General features: G+C 44.6%; 1 protein-coding gene across 14 annotated transcripts in view; it reads right to left on the bottom strand.

The window, feature by feature from the left end:
• Nucleotides 1–742: 742 nt before the first annotated feature.
• Nucleotides 743–24,790, bottom strand: part of plxnb3 (plexin B3) — a 266,957-nt gene continuing 242,909 nt past the window's right edge. For 13 of the 14 annotated variants that reach the window (XM_061806204.1, XM_061806230.1, XM_061806243.1 and 10 more), the window contains 4 exons: nucleotides 24,717–24,781; nucleotides 15,111–15,186; nucleotides 4,558–4,632; nucleotides 743–4,479 (listed from right to left, as the gene is read on the bottom strand). In XM_061806204.1, the coding sequence (XP_061662188.1) occupies nucleotides 4,375–4,479; nucleotides 4,558–4,632; nucleotides 15,111–15,186; nucleotides 24,717–24,781 (321 nt within the window). In that variant the 3' untranslated portion in view covers nucleotides 743–4,374. Of the gene's footprint in view, nucleotides 4,480–4,557; nucleotides 4,633–15,110; nucleotides 15,187–23,931; nucleotides 24,201–24,716; nucleotides 24,782–24,790 lie in introns of those variants that run through there. The other variant, XM_061806283.1, reaches the window with a different exon arrangement.

The raw sequence follows: 24,790 nt of genomic DNA, 5'->3' as shown, positions 1-24,790 counted from the left end.
AGACTGAAGACATATATCAGAAGAAGAATGCTGTGAGGAAGTTGACTTGAATTAAATACAGTACTCTATTCAGATACTTTATATGTCCCTTGCTTCACTGGACTCCAGGTTAAAAAAATAAATAAATAAAATCTTTGTTGTGTGAGCGTGAGGATGGAAATCCAGAATAACGTTGTTTTTCTAAATGCATCATTTACCATTTTCAAAATAATAGCATATTTTTAAAATTGAGAAACATTAAAACTCCTATTTACTGATGCTGTTGTGTGGTAAATTTGACTAACATTTGTGGAGTTTATCCTGTGATTGATAAACAACCAAACATGGGTGTACTGTCGTCTGCCTATTGCCCAAAATTAGTTGCGTGCAACACAGTATAGGGTAGGCGGTACAGAAATGGATGGATAAAAATCCCATAAGCTTTAATTTATTTACAAATGTATTGGGAACTTTCCATATTTCATTCCAAATCAGAACACTCTATCAAATTTGCTATTCCTGTAATTCACAGTTGGTATTTTACTTCTCAGGTGCACGTGGTCAAATGTTTAAATGAATAAAGACTTCAAAGACAATGTTAAGTGAAATATAAAACACTTATTCACATACAGTATATTACTGAAATGGTGTCACACACTACTTCAATGCACTTTGTCAAAGTGTCTCAGTACTGAGGGATTCTTGAATTATTTTCAACGGTCCCACACACTGTATTATCGTGATTCACAGACAAGAATGCATGTTAAAAATGAGACTTTTAATGTTTTTGTGATCATACAAAGAATGCCACACTGGATATTGCCATCACATGGTCAGTAAAAAAGTTGTACTTGAAATGAATAATCCTGCATTTTTTTTAACCATTATTGAAAAAGATCAGAACACAGACCTTGGACAAATGGAGCAGGGAATCATCGGATAAAAAATTGTTCAATGATCAGCAACTTACTCTCATTAAATGAATTGTAATTGTATTCATAGTTGTCTTTTTCACTCAAAATACCATCACACTCATGCAAAATCAATTGTGTTAAAAATACAAGACAAGCTGAAAACAACCAAAATCACACACAAACATGAACATATATCATCACCATGATCATAATGTTGACTGAAGATTTATGTTTTCATAAAAACATTACTAATGACAAGAGTAATTTGTACATTAAAACCCAGAGTAAAAACACTGGTATGGTTACATGACACTCATTTTGATCCCCATTAAAAACAGCTGTGTGCTCATCTTAGCCATCATCACTCTTATTAATATTATTTATTGTTTTTCTATTTCTGGATATTTCACTTCAGTCACTACGGCTGCTAGTTAGTAGAAGAGAAACATAAGAAAATTCCATGCAAGATAGGCGCGATAGGTTTCCTAACAACCCTTGAGGATAAGCGGTACAGAAAATGGATGGATGTTTATTAACAAAGTTGTTCAAATAGCTAGCTTAGGATCGTATATGCTTGTAGCATCACCCAGCTAAAACTGTGATATAATAAAAGACAAAAGATACTAATATGGTAATGTAAAGTGCCATTGACACCAAAATATACATTTTAAAATATTGTTAGGAATTAGGTATTGTTAACAAAACTACATATAATATTAATCACTTTGATGATAATACAAGTCAGAAAAAGTGAGCTGGGAGCGTTTTATTAAAGTGCAAAGTAGCAAAAGTTTGACTCGACATCCCAGTGATGGCCATTTGTCAGTGACGTCATTTGCGGATGTCACAGTGGGGCTCTTTTCTCCTCCCTGCACGCGGCCGCAGGTCTCCCCACCTGACCCACCTATGCGTCGGGTTACACGGCGGCCCGCGCCACACCTAACACCGGCCGCCGCCAATAGCACCCCTGACTTACAGTATGTACTTTATAAATTTATTATGACCCGGATGTTTTGTTATGTTCTGAGAGAAGGATTACGTCATCAAACGCAGATCTAGAATGTTCCTATAAGGATGAGGATGGCTGTCAAATGAGCTTTTTATTAATACTGCTGCTTTCGGACAAGTACACAAGTACACGGACACCACGCTGCCTTCCCGGAACATTCGCTGGAAATAGCACTCGTTCGAGTTTGGTGACGAGACGTCGTTTGGCTAATTAACTTGTCTTTGTACTTCTGTTTTGTTATTGTTTCGTGTTGTATTGTATTGTGTGTGATGAAATTGTCTTTAATGCAATACAAGTGCTTTGTTTTATTTTTCTGGTTTGACCAAGGGGATTTATTCTAAATTCACACGTAACATATGCTATAAACTGTGAGACAAATTAGTCCCCCCCAACTCTTATTTTGTTAAATAACTCTATACACACCTACCTGTCATTTGGAACACAGAAAGCTCTTGTCCTTTCCACCTGTGCAATCCACTTTTTATGACGAATCTGGTCTTTTGGAAATGTGTGAAGAGTCAATCCATCCTCTCAAGTATTTGGGCAAAATCCAGCAACACAACGAGCTGGCATTTTAGCGAACACGGAGAAAAAAAATGGTAATTTCTCGCCAGTACAAGAGGTAAAGACACTTGACTCCAATGCTGTAGGTGCCTGCAAAATTCTAACCACTTCCAGCTTTTTGTTCCACTCAAAACAGTCAGAATTTTCATAGCGGGAGATAAAAAAAAATCGATATACGGCTACATTCTGACGTGCTGTGAACAAACGGATGAGTTCATTCTGGCAGATTTTTTATGGTTAACAACATACTAAATTTAATGTTTTAGGTGTCAGTGGCACTTTAAGGAATTTGAGATATTTTAGTCGTATGACACATTTACTGTTGGCTGCTAGCATACAAATGAATTTGCTCAGTCGCATGACACAAAAACTGTGCATTGTGAGAACTTGTTTTTGTTTCAACATTGCTGCTGTCAAAAAAACACATAGCTGCAAGAGTGAAGGCACAGCTGGGATAAATAGGGCTTAGAAATGGTTTACAGTATGTCCACACAATTAGATTAGTAAATGGTGAACAGACAACAAGTCAGACTTCAGCAAGATTTAGTTTCGTTGTAGTCTGAGCTGGAGGTGGACTTGTGCACATGCAGCACCTCCTCATTTGTTCCACATGTCAATCATAAGTATCATGATACCTCTATTTACGAACATCTATAGTAACGAAAAATTCAGGTTACGAAATACCTCAAGTTACGTTAGTTGTCTCAAGTTACGGAGGAAAATTCCGGATACAAAAGAGAAAAAAAAAGCGCTGGATTCGCTGCCCCAAAAACGTCCTGTATCTTGGGTTTGTGTGGTGTGATAGAGCTGCGCTTCCATTGGCTATCGCTGTAGTATCTTCTTGGCATCCCATTGGCTAGGAGGGACATCAATCTAAAACTATGATCAGATTACAGTAACTTGGTTTGTGTGGCGCGATAGAGCTGCTCTCCCATTGGCTATCGCTGTAGAATCTTCCTGGCATCCCATTGGCTAGGAGGGACGTTAATATTTTCCCATGATGCTTCTCGTTTCCCTTGGTCACTCGACAGTCACTGAATCATTCTAGTGCTGTCACATACTAGCACACATTGGTAAAGTACAACTTTTTCGTGAGTTTTTCATTTGTTTTTTGCAAGTTTATTCGTCTTTATTTACCACGTGCCCCAAGAAACTTTAGTAGAATTAAGTGGTGTGCATCCATACATTTGTAGGTATGTTTTCTCTCAGCTGTCAAATGTTTGCCTCCTCCTCTGTCCCCCACGATGCCTTTTGCTTGTCACTCACCCTTTATTTTGCATGGTCCCCAAATGCTAAAGGTAAATGAACATCATTTCTTATTATTCTTTACATTATGTACTTTGAATGCTTATTTTTGGCAGGGGGGTTGCGGGTTTTGAACTGACAGGCTATTGACATGTATAGTGCGCTTCTACTCACGAAAAATTCACAAAATCAAACGACTTCCGGAAAAATTTAATTTCATAAGTAAAGTTACCACTGTGAAGCCTTTTTTTTTTTAATGACGAGAACAGCACTGCTTTACTCCATCCGGACGGGACTGGCAGTCATTTTTTTGTTACAAAGTGAAATACTATTAATGGACGTGATTGATGAAGATGTAATTCATTTTGAAAAGTCCTAATTACTGATTGATCGAATTCAGCATATGGCTCAGTTCAACACATGCAGTCTCTTTTGCTTTCACCTAACCAGTTGCAAGGAACTCAGGGAAATTTAGTGCAAACTGGATTATCTCAGCCACGACATTCGTCAATCACAAGTGTCTCTGGAGTCTGAATTACACTTACTCACACTGTCTTTTCAGTGTTTGAGTCTTTCAACAGGAAGTCTATTGCCTCTTGACTTTACATTTCCTGTAGCCTGGTGGGGCTAGGCAGAGCATCCATCAGGGGTCATCACATGTCATCAAAGATCAGTGACTTTGTTCTCCACTAGCGCGGCAACCTGCTGCAATCGATAGGCCAACTGCATTTTCTGACCACAGTTGTCCTCCTCCAGAGACAATATGACCTGAGCAACACCAATATATGGACAGCATGATTCAATAGTGCGTGTGTGCATGCAGGGTATGTACTGTATGTGGATTACCTGGTCATAATATTTGTTGATGTATTTGTACAGTTCATGAAGTGCAACATGACTGTTCATCTCAGAAGCAAAGCGCTGAAAAGACAAAGCAAAGACAACGTTCCAAGAAGCTCTTCAAATATTCAAAAGTCTTTTCTTTGACCTTGTGGGTATGCAACCTTTCACTTTCACACTTTTAGTCACAATGAGACAAAAACGTAGACTTGGTGCAAAAAGCATTGTTACTTTCAAACATGACTAGTTATTTGTTTATCCATCCATTTTCTTTGCCGCTTATCCTCACGTGGGTCGCAGGGAGTGCTGGAGCCTATCCCAGCTGTCAACGGGCAGGAGCCGGGGTACACCTAGGGCACATGGAGACAAACAACCACACTCACAATCACACCTAGGGTCAATTTAGAGTGTCCAATTAATGTTGCATGTTTTTGAGATGTGGGAGGAAACCGGAGTGCCCGGAGGAAACCCACACAGGCACGAAGGGAACATGCAAACTCCACACAGGCTCGTCTGGGATCAAACCCGGGACCTCAAACTGTGAGGCCAATGCTTTACTAGCTGAACCACTGCGCCGCCTGTTATTTGTTTATCTAGTTATTTATTTAATTTGTCCTTTTTGGGTGGTGAGTCAAACAGAAAGTATTCAATATATTACTTTTATGCCTGCAGTTTTACTGCTGGAGTGATTAAGGCCTGGTGGGCACTGCAACTACACCCCACCTCCCCCAACCACCACGCACAACTTGATAAGCTTCATTCTCCCCTGGCGTATGCAAGCTGGACCTTAAACTGATTAAGAGATTCCAATGGAGTCAGAATTCCAAACATCAAAGACGCTTGTAATGTGCAGAACTGATAGTGACCAAAAGATTGAATCCTTTCAACCACTTGGAATGTTGCTGGAACGCAGATGACACCTGCATGCGTTTGAGAGTTACTGCAATGTGTGGACTTTCCCCTGAATTTTCTTGAACTGAATTTAAAGGGGGAATCCAGTGCTTTGCATGAACAGTGTATCCTATATGTATGATCTGTTGCCACAGTACATAACTACTGGCATTACGTATCAGTCACGCACGAAGCTGAGAGAAAGAACTGGGCTTGCCATAACTTGAATCGGCAGGAAATTCACAAGCGCATGCTGACGGAACTTCTTTAAATTTTTCCCCATTTTTTTAAAATTTGTGCTTCCTTTTTATTTAACCAAACCTGCGTCCCAAGATGATTGAGAACGACCACCCCAAAGACCCACGGGTCTAAGGTTGTGGGTAACAGAAATAATTGCTGGAATGTGCAAAATTAGTGCCTTATAATTTGGAGGCAAATACAAGCATCACACAAGTTCCAACTTTGTACTCGCTCAACATGATACAATTTATTCCCGTCTCCCATTTTCTCTTTTCATTTACCCCTAGCGTTATTTTCTTTTTGTAGTGTTTCACGATAGAGCTAATAGAGTTCATGATATATTCTATAAAATTACACACTTTCTGTTTTGTGTGTGTGTCACTGATAGTGTCGTGGTAGACTCGCCTGACTTTGGTAAAGGCAGCATGGGATCGATTCCCGCTGAGTGATGGTGTTGATATCTGCCCTGCGACTGACTGGCGACCAGTTCAGGGTATAGTCCACCTTTCGCCTGAAGCTAGCTGGGATAGGCTCCGGCTCTTCCGTGAGCTTTGTGAGTATAAGCGGCTTGGATAATGGATGGATGGATGTTTTGTGTGTGATATTCTGTAATCTAGAATTTACATTTCTGAAATGTAGGAACCTCCTGATTAAGACAGTGGTAAGAGTTTTTTTTTGTGACGTTTCCCCTACACACATAAAAAAACAGAGAGGGTACCCTTTACAAGAAAAATTGTTTGATCGTCACATTAAAAATTAAATTGTACAAAACTGGAAGTCAACAGTCGTTCAATTATGATTATTTTATTCCTTAAATAAATTGAGTTTTATTCAATGCTAATAATGTTACATTGTGCTATAGTGTAATTCTTAAGGTGTGTTATTTTTTTTTTTAAAGGGGGGTGACAGTGACAAGATGGGGCCTACTAGTGTGGCCGCCTTTCGTACATTCTCCTTGGTATTGTTTACGTTTGTGTTTTTCTGTTGTTTCGGGACTGCACACTAGAAATGACTTGTTAACCATCAGAGAGTCTTTTCCGGACTTTTTTTCGACAACTCTCGCCAATTCGCTGAATCTTTCTCCGGAGTTACTTGTTGCTGCTCTCTATAAAGCTTCCCATCAATGGCGGCGCAGGGCCTCATGAGCTGGTACACAAGTTCAACTGTGAAAGAGGGGACACAGACTGGCGCGTCTGTCTATTCATCTCGTGAATTTAAAGGAATACTCTCCCGAAAATTCACATGTACAATCAATCCTCCAATGTGAAGTATTATTCTTATTACATATATTTTGGACATTAATTGAAAAAAAAAATACAAAATAAAGAACATTTTTAAAATCCAAGCAAAATCTGGATATGAGCCGGGTTTCACAGCAAGACATGGAAGAAACATCCTTGACCCCGCCCCTGACGTCACCGGTGCTTAGCATTACAGACCATTCGTTCTAGCTAAGCCAAGATGCCGACGTGTTGTGCAAAAAAACTTGGAAAACGCACCCAAGTTTGTCCTTTATTTCCCGTGGCGTCAACCTGAGAGGATGAAGCTGTGGCTGTCACAGTTAAGGCTCGTTCATCAGTGGTGAAATTTGCACGCATCTAATCATTACTGGTTTTTAGCCGCTTAGTTATAGCCTCTCGTGCTGGTACTGTATAAGCAACAACATACTTTATGAGGCAGCATGGTGGAGCGGCGGTTCAATCTCGGACCTCCGTGTGCGGAGTTTGCATGTTCTCCCCGTGTCTGCATGTGTGTAAATTTGCCTCCTGCCCGTTGACAGCTGGGATAGGCTCCAGCATTCCTGCGACCATCCTGCGGCTAAGAAAATGGACAGATGGGTATATTTGTGTAAGTACACAACACTTCCCGGTTACTATTTACAGCATGCAAACCCCCCTACCCACCTCCCGCAGTCCCTGCCGCCTGTCGAACACGAGAAGCTGGCTGCTTGAAAAGTACAACTTGGGGGATAAAAAAAGTCTGGCCACGCCTGCTGTATATTCTCTACATCGAAACCAACTCCTCAGAAAAGCATCAAATCGCATCGGTTTCTTATAATGGGACTGTTATTGTTCGTCGTCAGCACCACGCCCCTCCCAACACGTCGAGTTCCACCTGTGAGTATTCTGGCTGAAACGCTTGAAGATTGTATATTGTTATTTTTGTTTTGCTTGCTCAATGGCGGGAGTAGTAATAACACGGAGCATCGACTTGCTGTTATACTCGCTTTGTTGGCTCTGAGCAGAGAATACGTCCTGGTTACTATTCATGGAAATCCACGCATGCAATCCGCCTCCGCAGTACCAGTCGTTCGCGATAGGCTGGCTGCTTGAGAAGTACAACTTGTGGGGAAAAAAATGTCTGGCCACGCTTGTTGTATATTCTCTACATCAAAACCAACTCAGAAAAGGATCAAATCTCTGCGGTCCATATAATGGGAGTGTTATTGTTCGCCATTAGTGCCACGCACCCTCTCCAACACGTCAAGTGCTGGCTGTGTGTATTTTGGCTCAAACGCACAGTCTTGTACATTGAACATCATGCTATTTTTGTTTTGTTTGTTTGTAATTATTTTTCACAAAAATCGGCTACAAAATACCAGATAGTGGACGACTTCAATAGCTTTTATTGCAGATTTGAAAAGGACACTTTCACTCCACGCACCCACCAAGTCACACAACCGTCCACTCCACCATTTAACATCCATGAAAGCTATGTAAACAACAAAAGGTCAACAAAACGCCAGGCCCAGACCGGGATTGAACCAGGGTCCTCAGAACTCTGAGGCCACGCTTTACAGCTGTGCCACTGTGCCTGTTCTGAAAACATTTTCCATGAAAATATTAAAAAAACGATTTAACAGACAAATGTGATAAAGATAAATATGTATGTATATACAGTGAATACATCCTCAAATAATACAGAGTGCAGCCTTTTATTGTCATGGAAACCCACAGACTCTCAGCAACAATAAATGTTCAGACTAATCTTCCTTCTTTGGCAGAAAGAGATAATATTATAATTGAAGGATTTTGTGAAATATTGTAATATATACAGAATGAATAAGAACAATATTATCTATGTTAAGTTTTTTGTTTTGATAGCAAAAAGAATTCAGATATACTTCATCAAATGGCGAAGCACTAAAGTAGTTGCATCCTGGGATTGTCTCCAACATGTATGAAGAAGAAAGGTTTTGGGATATGAATGGGATTATTTCCAATCATTTACTATAAGAAGTGGTATCGATTTGTTAATATGCAGAGTTCAGGGAAAGTTTATTTTGAAATGCCACATCATATTCGGGTAGTGTCCCTCAGAAAGGGTAGCAAGAGGATTATTTTTAATCCTTTTTTAATAAGCAGTATGCATTGATATCCACATATTATTTTAAAGGTCAAGTGTCATCAAACGGATGATTTTTGGTACATTATTAATGAAAAACCCACAGCCAATATGGTCCCGTGTGTTTTTTCACCACAAAACATGATTTTGACGTATACAGTTTTTTGTAACTCCCGTCATGAAAATCTGCTTGGGGATTTGTTTTCGAGAAGAAGCAGGAAGTGACGTACAGGACAGCGGCGCCCCCTCGTAGACTCGTTTGTTTCCATTAGATTTACCTCCGGGAAGGTAGCTCGTTGTTCCTTTGTGTTTGCCAAAATGCCGGCTCATTGCATTGCTGGACATTGCTTGAACAGTCGGGAGAATGGAATTACCCTTCATAAGTTTGAAAGAGACCCTGTTCGTTGTGAAAAATGGATTGCACGGGTGCAGAGGACGAGAGCTTCGTGGGTTCCAAATAACAGGTAGGTGTGTATACAGCTCCAAAAAAAAAATAGTTTGGGGCGGAAAACGTAATCGGTCTCTCTCATAACGTAGCAAAAGATCCACGTATGAAATCTGTCGATGTGCGCGTAGTCCAGCCAACAATGTCTTGATAGTGTTCATCGCGTACTGCGGTGACTTTGAACATACCCCTAAAAGCAACATAGCTCGGCTCCACCTCCTCCTTATATGCCACCACGGGCGCCGAAACTCAGCCACACCGGCTGAGGCGCAGCGTTCGGCGGTCACAGCTTCTGGGAAAGCTGGGCGTCGGGCTTTGCAACGGGGGGCGGCTCTGAAGAACCCAGCCGAGAATGCGTTACTCAGTCGCGTGCGCCCATAAAGCGCCCCGGCTCGACTGCGAGCACCCCCCTAAAGCAGCAACACTCAGCTCAGTCATAAGCCACACTGGCCGTTTGCGATGAGCCATGATGGCTCATCTCCGCCGCGGGAGTGGATCGGACGGGATGTGGTTTGGCCCTGATCGGATATCATCTGAATATGGCTCGAAACAATAGTGTAATATTGCCCCGGTAACTTCATTCGGTTGTGTGGTGTTGTCCTTTTCAAAAAGAGCTTCGGTGTCAGAAGGGGCGTCGGAAAAATGCAAATATCTCTGTTGTTCGGCGTCCATAGTAGCAGGCACTGCGCGTTTTCAACGGTGGAAGCGACGATGACGTCAAGGACAGAGGATGCGACTAATATGGCGACCACTTGGATGTCGAGGGACACTCAATTGCGCAACTTTGTGCATAGATGGATTCCGCTCACTTTTTTTTTTTCGTATAGACATTGACATGAATCCTGTTATATGTATTTTTCATTACAATATATATTTTAGAATGTTTATAGGGATGTCAGTCCCACTTTAAATGCAACATCAAACTTGGATGGGACCTTTGTGGGAGACCTGTGGTGGTCCTATATTAGACTGAAAATGGGATTTACATTTTACACAACATCCCAATTTCATTGGATTTGGGGATTATATAAAAATTGGTTCCCCAGAATAAAAGAACTATTTTCCACAGCAAGGCTTTTGAGAACAATACTACTTCTCGCAACCTTCAGAAGAACTTAGGTGACATCGCCACATACGTGGAAGTATCATCTATCTTCGTTTTTGTGAGGTTACTTGTGTCTGAGCGAGATATCTGCCTCAGGACATGTTTCCAGACCGGTGGTGAAACAGAATCATTAAGTGTATGTTGCTTTATGTGTGGGATTTTTCACAGATAAAAGATATTTTAAGATTTGAAAAATATTTGCATGTATGAGACTTGCATGACATGCTTCTATGGTAGCCACATTGGTGAGAACGTTCCAATCGAAGGAAATTCATCGACATTCACAAGAAATCATAACTTAGTCATTTCTCAAAGAATTTTCATGAGGTCTATTTTTTGTCAATGTCAAAAAATATAAATGACATCCCTCAATTAGTTGAAGCCGACTTGATCACCTTACTGTCGACTAATAAAATAAATGATAAGAAATCACAAGTCATTCAACCCTTGGACGCATACATTGGGAATCCATGGTCAGTCCAAAGGGAATTGTGTCACTTGAAGTATAAAGTGCAAATCCAGCCTTATTTACGTCATCATTCGCTGCTCATTATCCTAGGAGATTTTAACAATTAAACTTAACCACGAACTCCCTAAATATAAGCAGAACAATTAAATGTCCAACGAGGGAAGATAACACTCTAGATCAGGGGTCACCAACGCGGTGCCCGTGGGCGCATGGTAACCCGTGAGGACAATTTAAGGCGCCCGCGGGGCATATTCTAAAAATACCACAGCTTTAAATTTTGAATCTGACTTGCTTATGTTATTTAACATTTTAAAATACCTGTAATGTCACATCAAACAAAAATTAAAACGAAAAATTATTTATGTATGTATAATGAACTATGACTGATGTTTGTTAAGTCATGTAGCCCTTCGTACAATCAGTTTTCATGAAGTAGCCCTCAGCCTCAAAAAGGTTGATGACCCCTGCTCTAAATCATTGTTAAACATCCATCAAAAACGCATATCGTGCAAGTCTTCGCGCGCCCATTTGCTCCTCTGATCACTGCTTGCTGTACTTAATACCTACATACAGGCAAGCACCAAAATGTGCGAAGCCTTTAGTAAAATCAGTTAAAAAGTGGACCATCGAGGCCAAATTAAAACTTCAAAGCTGCTTTGACTGTACAGACTGGAATGTCTTTGAAAATTCAGCGTGCAGCCTATATGAATACATGCATTTTGCTACCGCTTATGTCAGTTTCAATGAGGAGGTATGTGTTCCAACAAAATCCTTTCACACATTCAATAAAAACAGCCGGCGACCTAAATAGCTTTTGCTATAGATTTCAAACAGACACTTCCACACTTCGCACCCAAGTCGCACCACCTTCTACTCCACCTTCCTCTCCACTGTTTAGCATCCATGTAGTGGACGTTAGAGAGATCTTCAAACAACAAAAGATCAACAAAGCACCAGCACATACCTTGTGTCCCCATCCTGCCTCCAAGTCTGCACAGACGAACTTGCTCCTGTCTTTGCAAAAATCTTCAACAGGTCTCTAGAACTGTGTGAAGTATCAGCCCGCTTCAAACGCTCCACCATTATACCGGTCCCCAAAAAAGCAGCAGTCGCAGGTCTTAATGACTAATTAATGGCTTGTTGTCTTGACATCTGTGATCTTGAAGTCCTTTGAAATCCTTGTGCTGGACCACCTTAAGAGGGTCATCTGTCCCCAACTGGACCCACTGTAGTTTGCCTCTCGAGCTCACAGGTCTGCGGATGATGCCATCAACATGTGTCTGCACTTCATCCTTGAACATCTGGACAGCGAGGGTACCTATGCGAGGATCCTGTTCGTGGACTTCAGCTCTGCCTTCAACACCATCATCCCTGAACTCATCTCATCCAAACTTCTCGAGCTGAGTGTCTCGCCTGACATCTCCAGGTGGATTTAGAACTTCCTGACGGGCAGCACACAGCAGGTGAGGCTGCAGGACACCACCTCATCCACACGCACTATCAGCATCGGGGCACCCCAAGGTTGTTTCCTCTCCCCTCTGCTCTTCTCATTCGAACGACCGCACCTTGTAGCATCTGACTGTGAAACTCATGAAGTTTGCACATGACACCACTGTCATCGGCCTCATCAAAGACGGTGACGAGTCTGCGTATCGACAGGAAGTGCGAGATTGGAGCTTCAGTGTGGTCACCACAACCTGACGTTGAGCATTCAAAAGACTGTAGAGATTACTTGTGGACTTCAGGAGGGAACCTTCGCCACAGCTTGCCCTGACGCTGTCATAACTGTCTTGTGTCAACCGTCACAACCTTCAAGTTCTTGGGAATTACAGACTCAGAGGACCTGAAGTCCGGGAAAAACATCAACTCCATCCTCAAAAAAGCCCAGCAAAGGACATACTTCTTGGGGCTTCTGAGGAACCACAGCCTGTCACAAGAGCTACTGAGACAGTTCTACACAGTAATCATCCAATCAGTACTGTGTACCTCCATGACAGTCTGGTTTGGGGCCGCCACAAAATAGGACAAACTCAAAATGTAACAAACAATATAAATCGTTGAATGGATTGTAGGGACCACCCTATCCACTATCAAGGACTTGCACGCAACGCAAACTAGGTCCAGAGCAGGCAGGATCCTTTCGGACCCTACACATCCTGGCCACCAGCTCTTCCAGCTCCTTCAATCAGAAAAATGCTGCAGATCAATGAAAGTCAAAAGTAACAGGCATTCGAAAAGATTTTCCCTCTGGTAATTAAGTAATTAAATTCTTGATCAGCAAACCTACTATTTTTCTGCCTCGTGCCACGTTAGGATACTCGCTCACATCCTGCTGGTCCAATCATACTGATTCTTCTTTTCCTTTCGGCTTGTCCCGTGAGGGGTCGCCATAGTGTGTCATCTTTTTCCATCTTAGCCTATCTTCTGCATCTTCCTCTCAAACCCCAACTGCCCTCATGTCTTTCCTCACCACATCCATAAATCTTCTATTTGGTCTTTCTCTCACTCTTTTGCCTGGCAGCTCCATTCTCAGCACCCTTCTACCAATATACTCACTCTGTCGCCTCTGAACATGTCCAAACCATCGAAGTCTGCTCTCTCGAATCTTGTCTCAACAACATCCAACTTTGGCTGTCCCTCTAATGAGCTCATTTCTAATCCTATCCAACCTGCTCACTCCGAGCGAGAACCTCATCTTCATTTCTGCTACCTCCAGTTCTTCTTCTTGTTGTTTCTTCAGTGCCACCGTCTCTAGTCCGTACATCATGGCCGGCCTCACCACTGTTTTGTAAACTTTGCCCTTCATCCTAGCAGAGACTCTTCTGTCACATAACACACCAGACACCTTCTACCAGCTGTTCCAACCTTCTTGGACCCATTTCTTCACTTCCTTACCACACTCACCATCGCTCTGGATTGTTGACCCTAAATATTTGAAGTCCTCCACCCTCACTATCTCTTCCCCCTGTAGCCTCACTCTTCCCCCTCCACTTTTCTCATTCACGCAAATATATTCTGTTTTACTTCGGCTAATCTTCATTCCTCTCCTTTCCAGTGCATGTCTCCATCTTTCTAATTGTTCCTCTGCATGCTCCCTGCTTTCACTGCATATCACAATATCATCTGCGAACATCATGGTCCAAGGAGATTCCAGTCTAACCTCATCTGTCAGCCTATCCATTACCACTGCAAACAGGAAGGGGCTCAGAGCTGATCCCTGATGCAGTCCCACCTCCACCTTAAATTCTTCTGTCACACCTAAGGCACACCTCACCATTGTTCTGCTGCCATCATACATGTCCTGTACTATTTTAACATACTTCTCTGCCACACCAGACTTACGCATGGAGTACCACAGTTCCTCTCTTGGTACTCTGTCATAGGCTGTCTCGAGATCCACAAAGACACAATGTAACTCCTTCCGAACTTCTCTGTACTTTTCCACTAGCATCCTCAAGGCAAATAATGCATCTGCGCTACTCTTTCTTGGCATGAAACCATACTGTTGCTCGCAGATACTTACTTCTTTCCTGAGTCTAGCCTCCACTACTCTCTCCCATAACTTCATTGTGTGGCTCATCAACTTTATTCCTCTATAATTCCCACAGCTCTGAACACTGCCTTTGTTCTTCAAAGTGGGAACTACAACACTTTTCCTCCATTCTTCAGGCATCTTTTGCCCCGCTAATATTCTTTTGAATAAGTTGGTCAAAAACTCCACAGTTAAATCAGTATTAATTTTTACATTTTGTATACCGCACGATTTGTTACTTTAAAGTGCTCCCTTTGCACAATTGACATTGTTAACACACTTATCTAAATAGATTTTACATCTTGCACATCTTATAAGGAATAGTTCCTACAAACTGAAATGTCTCTCGTACTTTGTTCTTGTTGCTCCGTTGTTCCTTGTCTTTGTTCAGATTGTCGTACCAGGGCAGCACTGACTGCCGGAGAAAAATTCCTTGTGTGTTTTACACACTTGGCCATTAAAGCTGATTCTGATTGTTCATTCTTCATAAATGTACCAAGACAAGGTTTTCTTCTTGTTTAGTTCCACTCACCCCAGACAGTTCAGTCAAAGTAGAGTTCATCTCCTGGTAACAGCCTGAAGCAGCACTGTGGATGTCACTGTAATACCTGCACAACACACACAAACACACACACCGAATTACACTGTGTCATACTCTCACTGCTGTAAGTTGGCCGACGTTTCCACGCTAAAGACATTTTTATACTCGCATGTACTTCCACTTCGCTGACATCACTGTGGCTCTCCTGCTCATAGTTTGTCTTTATACTCGAGCGCAACTCAAGCGTGCAATATTGAAAATTTGCAGCAGTTCTTCACCAAGTCAGAGGTGTTTCTACAGCTGGTATTGGGTAGGATGACAGCATCAAGATTCCTCAGTACATTTTGGTCATGTACAGTACCTGTTTTTACTTTACTTTCGGTAACAAGGAATAAAGTAACAATGGCAACTGTCAAAGAGTGTCTGTTTGAACAAATGGACCTAAATGACCAGATATGTTTAATTATGCTGCAAAATCGATCGAGAAGGCGGGAGTGTAGGCGGTGTGAGGAGCTGGAGAAACGCTATGTGATTACACCGATGTGACTAAAATGGCCAATAACCGGAGATGAGCTCTGCAGTTTTCCCCGTGCAGCAACTTTTTATGATGTGTGCACGGGAGGGTACACACAAGCTACACAGAGGTGCTGTGCGGGGCAATGGGGAGGTCACGTGTTCTAATGTGGGCGTTGTCAGCAGCGTGACCATCGGAGTATAAAGCAGTCTTAATGCTGCATTTTGTTCCTGGCGACCATTCCAGCCCTGTTCAATCAAAATGTGGTGCTCCCTGGGATTTATGCCATTTACAGTGGTGTGTGAGAAAGTGTTTGTTTCCTTCCTGATACCTTTTTTTCATTTTGTTTCCTAACATCAAACAAATTTTAATACTAGTCAAATACAACACATGTAAACACAAAACGTCTTCTTTTCCTTTCGGCTTGTCCCGTTAGGGGTCGCCACAGCGTGTCATCTTAGATGAACGCATATTTGTTTGGCACAGTTTTACGCCGGATGCCCTTCCTGACGCATTTAGCTGGGGAGAGAATCTTACAGCGCCTGGTATTCCCAGGCGGCACAGTTTTAAATTAAGGTTTTTATGAATTATGAGAGAAAAGAATCCAAAGCTACATGGTTTGTTGTGAAAAACTGATGATTGCCCCAGCTAAAACACAACTGTGGTTTATCATACCCACGTTAAATTTCTGGAGGCACACTCGGGCCTGAGATTGCCACACTTGTTCTCAATCAAGAAATCACAGAAATAGGACCTGCCTGACAAAGTATGTAAAGTAATTGAGATGTATCAGTGTAGAAAAGTTATTAAAGTTATTTATAAAGGTCTGGGACTCCAGTGAACCACAGTGAAATCCTTGGCAAATGACAACAACACAACAGTGGTCAACCTTCCCAGGAGTGGTAAAGTGACCAAAATTACCACAAGAACGCAGCGACGACTCATCCAAAAGGTTACAAACAGGGTTGGGTATTGAGACTCGAGAAAAGATTGGAACTAGGAACAACATTCCAATTCTCTCAGAAACTTTCAAATTAGGAAGTAATAAAAATCAACAAAGAACACGCATTGGACCTAATCGCAATAACGGACAAAAGTGTCATAACTATGTTAAAATAAATGACCAGTCACCTCAGTAAAATACTTTAATAAAGATTATATTGTGCAAAGGAGATGTGGCGAAGTCTGACACGCTCCCTCGCATTCCGAGGTTCAGCCTATACCCTATGGCAATTCTGTTCATTCAATTGGGTGAGGTGAAACAATAAAATACCTCAATGCTAACATTGAGGCAGGTTCCAAGCTAAACAGTCAGTTGCTTCACTTGGACTGATGGTTAATCGCCTTTATTTTGGTCCTCAAACCAACGTAAAAGATGATGACCGACATAAATAACGTATAGATTACCATACGGAAGGAAGTGGAAAAAGTCGCATTAAAATCTCAACATTGAGCTAAAACGTTAACAAAGGTCAAACTGACAACTTTGCATCACAATGACTTGGGACAAAATTTAAAAAATCTGTCACGGATGGAGTTAGTGAAAGCAAGGAATTTATGCCAAAAAATATCAAGGACCCAAGTACACGGGAGGCAGTGCAGGAATCTCAAAATATTAAATGTTCAAGAAAAGGGAGCTAAACAACATCGCAAAGAAAAACTGGAAACAAAACATAACTGGCTGGTGATATAACTGGCATGACACTGACACGAACAAACAATAAAAAAACTGGGAAAAAAAACGGGGAGCTAAATAAACAGAGTGATGAGACAAAGAAGAACACCTGAACAAGACACGAGTGGTTGGCAGGAGCTGATTGGTCAACACAAGGTAGAAGGTTCTGACAGAGTTAGCACACAAGACATGGAAAACATGGAAAAAACAGGAAAGCATGTAAATGTCTCTTGTTCTTTGTTCTTGTTGCTATGTTGTTCCTTGTTCTTTGTTCTGAATATCGTACCAGGGCAGCACCGACTGCCGGAGAAAAACTCCATCTGTGTTTTTACACCCTTGACCGTTAAAGCTGATTCTGAATCAGAAAAAGTAAACAAACAATGACAAAAACGTATTACAGTATCATAAAAACTAACCTTGCGCATGATCAGTGAGTTGGTAAAGGAATTAATGTTTTACATGGCATTTGGTTCCATCCATTACTCTTTTTCCTGTTCATCATATTACATCTTTCTCCGTCTGCTCTTGGGTCCAGCTATCTGTATCATTTTCCTCCATTAATACTTCCAACCCTCATTCCATAAGATAATTGCGTATTTACTTGTGTTGTCTTTGACTAATATTTAAATTCACTTGATGATGAGAGACATTTACGCGTGACAAACTTGCAAAAAATAAAAAATTGTGAAGGGGGCAAACACATTTACACAACTGTATATTATCTTTTGATTTTGATAGTGTCTTTACTCGTGCTTATTTTGTCTCTCTGCCTCTTCCCTCTAAAATCTTGTTCTGTCCAATATCCATTATAATACATTAGCTATAGTGTAGTATATAAAACCATTTTGCACAGAAAAAAATGTTCCAACATAAAATGTATAAAGGTCCCCCATTCTGCATGGCCAACCAGGAAACAAAGTGTGCAAGCCCGAGCACAATAAAAAAGACTTACACGCAAAAAGGAGATAATACCCCACCGACAATACACAGTATAATTGCATTCTCAGATGCCAAGGATATATATGTGTCCTTTCAACTATGAATGCTCTATTATATACTGTCAGGTTTAATTATGTTCAGGGCTTAATCAATGCGGACGGTGCCCCAGGTGAAATTTTATGTGGCACCCCCCTCCAACAAAGATTTACCTGTAAATACGGAAACAAAAAAGTTGAGCAGCAATAGTTTTTAACATTGCTTTTCATTCAAATGAGATAACATACCACACAATTTGAAATAAGATTTTCTTAATTTCATGACTGTAACATCACCAGTGATGCCGGTAACACATTACAAAGTAATTAAGTTACCATTACTCTACACCCCCCCAAAAAAAATGCAATTTTGAGTGACAGGCAAAGTAACATGTCACGTTTCTCTTAAAAGTAATTAGACTATAATTACTTATTCTCACCAACAATAATTAGTTTTGCATCATCAATGTCTCTCACAAAGGAACACTTTGTAGTTGATGATTCAAACAAAAATTAATCCAGCTGTGCAGAACCATTTTAATATTTTTTTCAACAAATCAAGGAAAGTAAAAAGTGTACTTGAATTTTGTTAAATTTTTATTTACACATTAAGGATAAATTTTAACTGAAGTGTTAAACCTGCATAGCGTTGTGGGTTACCAAAGTATGAAGGATGAATTGGTCATGGAGGGTAAGGACTGACTCATTGAAGGACTTTGGATTATTAATTAATATTTACAATGAAAAGTGAGAACTTCAACTGGAGTCCTGACTATGAGCTGGATTAACACACTGCACTGCAGATGTCACATAGTATGCTAGTGAAAATGTTGCTATGGTTCCACCCAAAAAATAAAATAAAAAGTAAAGGTTGAAAAGTTTTGCGGGGCACAAACTCAATAATCATGGTGTCACGGACAAGACTCGGGGGTGGACCCAAATGCACGACTCAGGTGAGAGGTAAGCAGTGCGGAATAAGCCTTTATTCGTTCCAATGTCGGTTACCAGGGAGTCAGTCCAAACAAGCAGCAAGATCAGTAACGGCAGGCTTACGGGGTAGGTCGGGAGACAGGCGTTGGTCGGTACACGGGAGGTAGACGTCAGGAGTACGGTAGTGCGGGAACGAGGCATGAGAGGCAACGATCTAGCAGAGTCTCTGTCGTCCCCCGGGTCCTATATGTACTGGGTCTAATCGGAGGTCATGAGGCGCAGGTGTGACCCTTCCGATTAGACGGCCACGCCCAGCCCTGGCTGGAATCCAGGATCATGACAGTACCCCCCCCCCTCAACGGCCGGCTCTGGACGGCCCAGGCGCATCAGGGTGAGCCGCGTGAAAGTCCCTGATGAGGGAGCGGTCCACGACGAAGCGGGAGGGGATCCAAGAGCGCTCCTACGGGCCATATCCCTCCCAGTCCACCAGGTACTGGACCCCCCTCCCTCTGCGGCGGGAAGACAGCAACCGGCGCACGGTGTACACCAACCCACCGTCGACCATGCGGGGGGGCGGGGGGGACTTGAGCGGAGGAGCCAGCGACGACGTGCGATTCGGGCGAAGTCTGCTGACGTGGAACGTAGGGTGCACCCTCATCGACCTGGGCAGTTTAACGAGACGGCGACCGGGTTAATAACCTTGGAAACAGGGAATGGGCCAACGAACCTGGGAGCAAGTTTGCGGGATTCCGTCCGCAGCGGGAGATCTTTGGTGGAGAGCCACACTCGCTGTCCCACTCTGAGCTCTGGTGCGGCCCTCCTCTTGCGGTCTGCTGCGGCCTTCTAGGCGCTGCTCATGCGCAGCAGTGTCCTCCGAGCTGCTTCCCAGGTCCGTTTGCAGCGTCGCACCACGGCCAGGGCCGACGGAACTGTGGATTCTGTGACCCGTGGAGGAAACAGGGACGTAGGATACCCATGCACGACATGGAGTGGAGCCATACCTGTTGAAGCGGAGGGTAGAGAATTGTGGGCATACTCCACCCACTTGATGTGCTGGCTCCACGTGCTCTGGTCCCTGGATGCCAGACATCGAAGACCAGTCTCTAATTCCTGGTTAATCCTCTCAGTCTGGCCGTTAGACTCTGGGTGATGACCCGATGTCCGACTTGCTGAAGCGCCGATGAGGTTGCAGAACTCCTTCCAGAAACGGGCGTTGAATTGCGGACCCCTGTCCGAAACAATGTCCTGGGGTAGGCCGTGGTAACGGACGACCTCGTCTAATACCAACTGGGCTGTCTGCTTGGCCGACGGGATCTTCGGAAGCGGCACAAAGTGGACCATCTTGGAAAAACGGTCCACTATGGACAGCACCACTGTGTTCCCTTGAGAAGGCGGCAGTCCGGTGACAAAGTCCAGCGCGATGTGTGACCACGGACGAAAGGGGATGGACAGGGGTTGCAACTCACCAACAGGCCGTAGGCGGGAAGTCTTATTGGCAGCACACACCGGGCAGGCGTTGACGAACTCCCTTACGTCCTTGCTGAGGTTAGGCCACCAGAACCTTTGTTCGACCACTGAACGTGTCTTCGCCATACCCGGGTGGCAGACCGTCTTGTTGGTATGGGCCCAGTTGATGACGTCTCCCCGCAGAGATGGGATGACGAACAGGCGGCCCGACGGACAATCCGCGGGTGACGGTGTCTCTCCCAGAGCCTCCTTCACCCGCGACTCGATTGCCCAGGTGAAACCGGCCACGAAGCACCCCGCTGGCAGGATAGTAGCGGCGTCTGAATCAGTGCGCCCTCCCTCGTGGATCCGCGAGAGTGCATCCGGCTTGCCGTTTTTGGAGCCTGGGCGGAAACACACCTTAAAGTGGAAGCGGGTGAAAAATAGGGCCCACCTGGCCTGACGGGCGTTCAACCTCTTCGCAGACTTCAGGTATTCAAGGTTCTTATGGTCCGTGAAGACAACGAACGGTACTTGCGAGCCCTCCAGCCAGTGCCGCCACTCCTCCAACGCGCTCTTGATCGCCAGCAGTTCCCGATCTCCCACGTCGTAGTTCCTCTCTGCCGGGGTCAACTTTCTAGACAGGAACGCGCACGGGTGGATCCTTCCATCCCTGGGACTCCTCTGCGACAAGACTGCTCCGATTCCTGAATTCGATGCATCCACCTCCACCACAAACTGCTTATCTGGGTCCGGAATAATGAGAACGGGCGCAGTAGTGAAACTTGGCTTGAGACCTGCTGAAGGCCTCCTGGCAGGTCCCGGATCAGTCGAAGAGGGTATGTGGCGAGGAGAGCGAATGCAGAGGAGCGGCCACGGAACTGAAGTTCCTTATGAATTTCCTATAGAAATTGGCAAATCCCAGAAACCTCTGTACGTCCCTCCTGTTGGTGGGGGTAGGCCACCGCAGCACCGCGTCGACCTTCCCGGGATCCATCCGTATCTCTCCCTCAGCCAGGACGAAGCCCAGGAAGGACGCGGATGCCCGATGGAACTCACACTTCTCCATATTCACGTACAATTGGTGCTGCTGCAGACGCCGGAGCACCTCTCTGACTTGTTGAATGTGAGAGGTTAGGTCTGCTGAAAAGATGAGAATGTCATCCAGGTATACAAAGACAGATCTGTTCAGGAACTCCCGAAGCACGTCGTTAATGAAGTTCTGAAAGACGGCCGGAGCGTTTGTCAGTCCGAAGGGCATCACCAGATACTCATAGTGCCCTGTGGGGGTGTTGAACGCCGTCTTCCACTCATCCCCTTCCCGAATCCGCACCAGATGGTAAGCGCTGCGCAAGTCAAGCTTGGTGAAGATCCGGGCTCCCTGGAGGAGTTCGAATGCTGTAGAGATAAGCGGCAAAGGGTACCTGTTCTTGACTGTGATGTCGTTCAGGCCTCGGTAGTCGATGCAGGGTCGCAGCGTGGAGTCCTTCTTCTTGACAAAAAAAAACCCCGCACCGGCTGGTGAGGATGAGGGGCGAATGAGTCCGGCTGCCAGCGAGTCCTCGATGTAGTCCCTCATGGCTTGATGCTCTGGTCCGGTTAAAGAGAACAGTTTCCCTCTGGGAGGAGAGGTGCCTGGCAGGAGTTCAATCGCGCAGTCGTATGACCGATGTGGTGGCAGAGACTTTGCTTTAGATCCAGAGAAGACCTCCCGTAGGTCATGGTAGCAGGAGGGCACTGCGGTCAGGTCCAGGGCGGTACTAGGTTCCGTTAGCCGAACTGGCGCAACTTGAATACCCCTGTCTCTCCGGACAGCGACACAGCGCCTGAGACAGTCCTCTCCCCAAGTCTTGATCTGACCCGTGGCCCAATCTATGTGCGGATTATGTTCTTTGAGCCACGGGCTGCCCAAGATGATGTCGCTACTACGTGCGTCGAAGACATGAAAGCTAATACGCTCCGAGTGAGCGTCCGGAAAGCGCATACGTAGCGTCTGAGTGCGATGTGTAACCCGACAAAGGAACTTGCCGTTGGCGGCATAGGCGTGACGAAAACGTTGCGTGGGAAAGGTTGCTGCCCCCAGCTCCTCGACCACGCGGGGATTTATCAGGTTTGCTTCCGACCCAGAATCTATGAAAGCCGTCACAGAGCATGAACGGGAGTCCGTTCCCAAGGTGAGGTGAAGAAGGGACCTCCCTGAACCCGTCGCGGTGTACCGCACACTCACCGGAGCAGCGATCCTGATGTCAGAATGCCCTGGTCGAGTCGGGCAACGGTCGATCAAGTGTCCCAAACGCCCGCAGTAAAAACAGCGTCCCTCTCGTCGCCGACGTAAGCGCTCCTCCGCTGAGCTGCCAAGCCCCTCCACTTGCATGGCTTCCGGTGAAGCTGACAACACGGGTGGCCGGGAAGCGGAAACAACCGGACTGCGACTCTCCCTCTCCTCCTCCCTCAGGCCCTCCATCTGTCTCTGCACGGTGAGGCGCTGGTCCACCTTGAGGGCCAATGCGATGAGGGAGTTAAGCGAAGGCGGAAGATCCATGGCCACGAGGTGACCACGGATCTGTGGGGACAGTTCCTCGTAAAACGCGTCATGGAGGGCTTCCTCATTCCAGCGGCTCTCGGCAGCCCGAATCCGGAACTCGATGGCGTAGTCGGACACGCGGCGACGCCCCTGGCGAATTGTCATGAGTGACGACGCCGCCTGGCGTTCCGGAGCCGCATACTGGAACACCTGGGTGAGCGCGCAGACGAAGCTCGCCCATGAGCGGCAGGTCTCCGAGTTACGGCTCCACTCGGCGGTGGCCCATGCCTCCGCCCTCCCTGTCATGTGGGAAATGACGAAGGCGATCCGGGAGCGGTCCGTGGGAAAAGCAGAAGCCTGCAGCTCAAAGTGGAGATCGCACTGCGCCAGGAAGGGCTTGACGTTACCGGAGTCGCCTGAGAACCGCTCTGGTCGAGAGAGCGGAGTGATGGTGGCACGGGGAGGCACAGGAGCGGCCGCGCTAGCTTGGGAGGCTAGCCACGGTTGCAGAGCTCCTGGATCTGGTGAGTCATACCCTGGAGAGCAGCCTCTTGCTCACCCAGGCGTTTGCCCTGCACTTGCAGCGCACAGTGAATGGCTTCAGAGTCGGCTGGGTCCATGTTCTTGGCTAGATCGTTCTGTCACGGACGAGACTCAGGGGTGGACCCAAATGCACGACTCAGGTGAGAGGTAAGCAGTGCGGAATAAGCCTTTATTCGTTCCATTGTCGGTTACCAGGGAGTCAGTCCAAACAAGCAGCAAGATCAGTAACGGCAGGCTTACGGGGTAGGTCGGGAGACAGGCGTTGGTCGGTACACGGGAGGTAGACGTCAGGAGTACGGTAGTGCGGGAACGAGGCATGAGAGGCAACGATGTAGCAGAGTCTCTGTCGTCCCCCGGGTCCTATATGTACTGGGTCTAATCGGAGGTCATGAGGCGCAGGTGTGACCCTTCCGATTAGATGGCCACGCCCAACCCTGGCTGGAATCCAGGATCATGACGCATGGAGCGTACTCACCTGAGGACAATGGCGATACATTTTTACTTTGAGATTGGCCCAAAATAAAAACCATAGCTTCAGTACGTGACAGGATATGCACTTTGCTCTGAAGTCAAAGTCAGTAGACATAAAGTAGAAGGGAAAACTAAATGAAAAAAAAAACATTTATTATAGGCTTTACAGAAAAGGGCTGTTAGGGAACCGCAAAACACAGAAGGCAGGCATGAAGGACTATTTGGAACGGTTCTTGCAGTCCAGAGAAAGATCCCTAAAGTGGAGATGATGCACACGAAAACAAGCAAAAGCGGGCTTCAAATTCATTCAGTAATGAACCATGGAAGAATAGAAACAGAGATTGGTACAATGCTTGAATGATCAAATGAATGAATTATCATGAATAAAGAATGAGCTGTTGCCCAAGTGCAGTCCTGTCTTCTTTAACTACAGCTTTATTAATGTTGAAAATTGACACAGTCAAGGACCGAATGTGTGGATTGTAAATGAAACCTATCCAAGGAAACAAGGGTAACTCACCTCTCCACCAGCTGTTTGTATCGGGGTATTTCCCGGGCATAGAGCAACTTGTTGACTGGAGAATTCTAATTGGA

Source organism: Syngnathoides biaculeatus, chromosome 2 (genome assembly GCF_019802595.1).
Source record: "Syngnathoides biaculeatus isolate LvHL_M chromosome 2, ASM1980259v1, whole genome shotgun sequence".
Taxonomy (NCBI): Eukaryota; Metazoa; Chordata; class Actinopteri; order Syngnathiformes; family Syngnathidae; genus Syngnathoides; species Syngnathoides biaculeatus.
The sequence above is the reverse complement of the archived record's forward strand: the minus strand, read 5'-3'. Positions and strand labels throughout refer to the sequence as shown.